Below are 4,087 nucleotides of genomic sequence, written 5' to 3' on the forward strand. Positions count from 1 at the left end.
TTTCGGCAGTTCTATTTACTTTTCGCATAATAAAATTATTAAAAGAAAGGTGGATCCTTGTACCATGTATGAGTACTACTGTGACAAATTCAGTTGTTATTATGATAGCAATGGAAACCAAAATCAAAACCATCTTGTGGTAGAAGTTGCAGATGCAACCTATGAAACCAGCACACTACTTAATAATTAACATCACATGGCCTCTTTTCATGTTTTTTAATATAGAAACAAAATTATGCATAGCTAACACAAGAAAGACAATGGAGTGACATAATGGCTGTTACAAAATCATCACTTTTTGTTAATTAGATAAGTATTTGATTGAATACTTGAGTGTTATTTGTTGTATTTGAAATTAGGGTAATTGACCTTCTTAATCTTTTTGAATAACCAGTGCTATTCTGGAACTTCCAATTAATCATGTTGGCGGTTTTTAAAGTTGCTAGTGGCTACTCCCATTCATTGAACTAACTCTTCCTTTGTTTTAAAATTAATTTTCATATATATTAACAGTTAAAAGTGAGTCACAAATAGAGAAAAAATATTGGAAAGGTAAGATGAAATAGAGTTCCATAATCATATGGATAAATAGTATTTTTGTTTTGGGAATAACTCTAGATAAAAGCTTACGTGCAGAGAAGATTTTTTTTTACCATATATGAATTCTGTTTTTGTTTATTTTATAAATACGCACATTCAAATATATCTGTGTGCTCTGGGCTATAGTGTTTCCTCCAAGAATCCTATAAAGGAAGAAACATAATTTGCTTGTAATTATGAATATATCTGTGTTCTCTGGTTGATAATTTAATTCTATTGATATATATGTAATAGGTAATATAGGGTTTTAATTATGAATTATGAAAGTATACCTCTTGCTTTGACTCTCATTCATTGTAATTTGTTTTATTTGGGAAACATGTGCCATTTATCTTTTAAGATGGGTAGGAAAGGTCGTTACACGAAAAAACCCAAATTAAGACTAGGATGTCAGCAACTTCAAACGGCTCCACCTCCGGCTTCGGCTTCCCACCGTGATGACTCTCAAATTCTCCCGGACAGTGGTGATAGTGTCCCTACAACTTCACGTCCGTTCCTTCCGCCGTGAAGTGTACCAAGGCATGCTACACAAACAAGCACAAATAACATTCAAAACTCGGAGCCAGACCACGTAAACTTGGCAGCTAATGCAAATGATGTAGATTCTCTTGATCAAGAAGCTGGTGACCCCTTTGTTGATACTAGTGCTCAGAGTCGCAAAGGACACAAGACTATAGAGTTTTGGGAAATTAAGATAATCGGTAACGTATTTAATAATTTTTCTTTGTTCAACATGATTTAGATTCTATGTTACATATTAATTTTCTCGCATGCTATCCACAATGGATACATGTATAAGGTATTATATTTGGCTTATAGATTCTGACGGCACAATCAAGCCGACAAAACTAAGCGTAAGGGTGGCTATGGAACGGCTTAACGATAGAAAAATCGTGCTCAAGTTCAACAATGCAAATCAAGCAATTGGAGATGAAGCTGGACTGTTGAGTGCGTGCTTGGTCTGTTGGGATCTGACTGTGAAAAATTTTCTATCTGTGGGGATAGTTGGCATAAGATTAACACTAAAGACAAGGTTTATAACGAATGTGTCAAGGTATATATTTATATCCCCTTTGTGTTAAATATTCTTATTCTTACAATTATTGACAATATGTATTATCTGTGTAGCAAATTTTTTACTTTGATGAAGTTAGTGAAAGAACTATCAAGAAAAATATTTTGAAAAGTACAGAGAAGGCTTGGAAGGAAACAAGGCTGAGGTTGTATAATGATTATTACGAGCCAACATTCACAAATGAACAAAACATTGAGCGTTGTCCACCGGGAAATGATCGAGAGCACTGGAGATGGTTCCTTGACTATCGCGCCAAAGCTGAAATAAAGGTAATCTAGTAATTCATTGGTACACAACAATAGAACTTATTTAGTATTGAGTCATTTTAAATAAGTTTCTAATCACCCTTTGTCTCTGATGTACCAACAGGAGAAGTGCAAGAAAAACACGATTAATCAATCAAAACAACTATATACCCACACTGGCGGTTCAAAAAGCTTTGCACGGCGGATGGAAGAAGAGGTACTTTACCTTTTTATTCACTCTTTAGAATATTTCTATGACTTAAGTTTCCTTGATTGTGTGGAATACAATGATGGCATAAACTTTGTTGATACGGTCGAAACAACAAGGGAAATGAGTCGGTAGAGGAGAGTTATGAATCACAGTGCACACAAAAAAAGATCCTCCTATACCAATGATGAAGCAATAGCAATTGGTGTAAGTACTACTTTTTAGAATTGATTGATAAAATTATGATCTCTATTTTGGTTGTTTTATGTAAATAACTTTTGAAACCAATTTTTTCAACATATTCTTTTATGGTAACAAAGACTTATCAATTATGCTCATACGCATTACATGACTAGAAAAAATTTTGGGTGACAATCCTTTAGTTAATAGATCCGCTATCATTATATCAGTACCAATATGCTCAATAGACACTTTTTATTTCTGTACTTCTTCCTTAACTGTCAAGAACTTCAAATCTATGTGCATACTTAGATTACTTGTCATTCTTAGAAAAGAAAGTAATTGCAGAAATATTGCAATAAAGCTTTAGTGGCTTAACTCTTTCAATGATACTAAGCCTTGAGATAAAATTACTCAACCACAATGCTTGAACTGTGGCTTCAAAGCATGCCACAAGTTCTACCTCCATAGTAGAAGTATCAATGATAGACTCTTTTGCACTTTTCCATGAAATAGCTCTTCCATCCAACATAAAAAAGTTTATTTTCTCGAGTCTATACATCTAGCAAAATCTGAATTTGAATGGCCAACCACATCAAGGCCATCTAATTTTCTGTAAGTAAGCATGTGTTCCTTCGTGCCTTGTAAATACCTAAGGAATTTCTTTACAACTTTCTATTGGTCTATTCTAGGATTACTTTGATACCGATTCAACATCCCTAAAGCAAAACTTATATCGAGTCTAGTGCATGTCTGAATATACATCAGACTTCCAACCACCGAAGCATAAGGAATATACTCCATTGCTTTTGTTCCAATTCATTCTTGGGACATTGCATTTGACTAAATTTATCTCCCTTATGAATTGGAATTATTCCTGAAGAATGATGAGCGGATAATTTATATGCTTTTTGCCATTATTTTTAGGTAGTTTTTAGTATGTTTTAGTTACTTTTTAGCATATTTTTGTTAGTTTTTATGCAAAAATCACATTTCTGGACTTTACTATGAGTTTGTGTGTTTTTTTGTGATTTCAAGTATTTTCTGGCTGAAACTGAGGGACCTGAGCAAAAATCTGATTCAGAGGCTAAGAAAGGATTGCAGATGCTGTTGGATTCTAACCCTCCTACACTCGAAGTGAATTTTCTAGAGCTACAGAAGCTCAATTGTGGCGCTCTCAAATGAGTTGGAAAGTAGACATCTTGGACTTTCCAGCAATGTATAATAGTCCATACTTTGTTTGAGATTTGATGGCCCAAACTGGCATCCAAACGCCCACCAGAGACCCTTTTCTAGCGTAAAACGTCGGAATTAGCGCCAGAACTGGAGTTAAACACCCAAACTGGCATCCAAGCTGGCGTTTAACTCCAAGAATAGCCTATGCATGTGAAAGCTTCAAAGCTCAGCCCAAGCACACACCAAGTGGGCCCCGAAAGTGGATTTCTGCACTTAGTTACTCATTTTCTGTAAACCTTAGTAACTAGTTTAGTATATATAGCACTTTTTACTATTGTATTAGAGGCTGGCAGCTTTTGAGAATTATCTTATGCCACTTGGGAGGCTGGCCATTCGGCCATGCCTAGACCTTCTTCTCTTATGTATTTTCTACGGTGGAGTTTTTACACCTCATAGATTAAGGTGAGGAGCTCTGCTGTTCTTCATGAACTAATGCAAGTATTATTGTTTCTCTTTCAATTCATGCCTACTTCTTCTCCAAGATATACTCTCGTACTTAATTCAGTTAAGTCAGAATGAAGGGGGTGACCTGTGACAATCACC

General features: G+C 35.1%; 1 protein-coding gene across 1 annotated transcript; it reads left to right on the forward strand.

Annotated features, from left to right (window-relative positions):
• Window positions 1-940: 940 nt before the first annotated feature.
• LOC107492337 (uncharacterized) lies at window positions 941-2,263 on the forward strand. The gene is made up of 5 exons (XM_052263429.1): window positions 941-1,088; window positions 1,203-1,301; window positions 1,420-1,559; window positions 1,729-1,944; window positions 2,045-2,263. Exons 1-5 carry the CDS (start codon window positions 941-943, stop codon window positions 2,261-2,263), a joined length of 822 nt encoding a protein of 273 aa, XP_052119389.1.
• The last annotated feature ends 1,824 nt before the right edge of the window (window positions 2,264-4,087 follow it).

Source organism: Arachis duranensis, chromosome 1 (genome assembly GCF_000817695.3).
Source record: "Arachis duranensis cultivar V14167 chromosome 1, aradu.V14167.gnm2.J7QH, whole genome shotgun sequence".
Taxonomy (NCBI): Eukaryota; Viridiplantae; Streptophyta; class Magnoliopsida; order Fabales; family Fabaceae; genus Arachis; species Arachis duranensis.

Coding starts and splice junctions, on each gene's coding strand:
- LOC107492337 (XM_052263429.1), top strand. CDS start 941: ATGGGTAGGAAAGGTCGTTACACGAAAAAACCCAAATTAAGACTAGGA. Junction 1,089..1,202: donor TAGTGTCCCTACAACTTCAC/GTCCGTTCCTTC, acceptor CAAATGATGTAG/ATTCTCTTGATCAAGAAGCT. Junction 1,302..1,419: donor TTGGGAAATTAAGATAATCG/GTAACGTATTTA, acceptor TTTGGCTTATAG/ATTCTGACGGCACAATCAAG.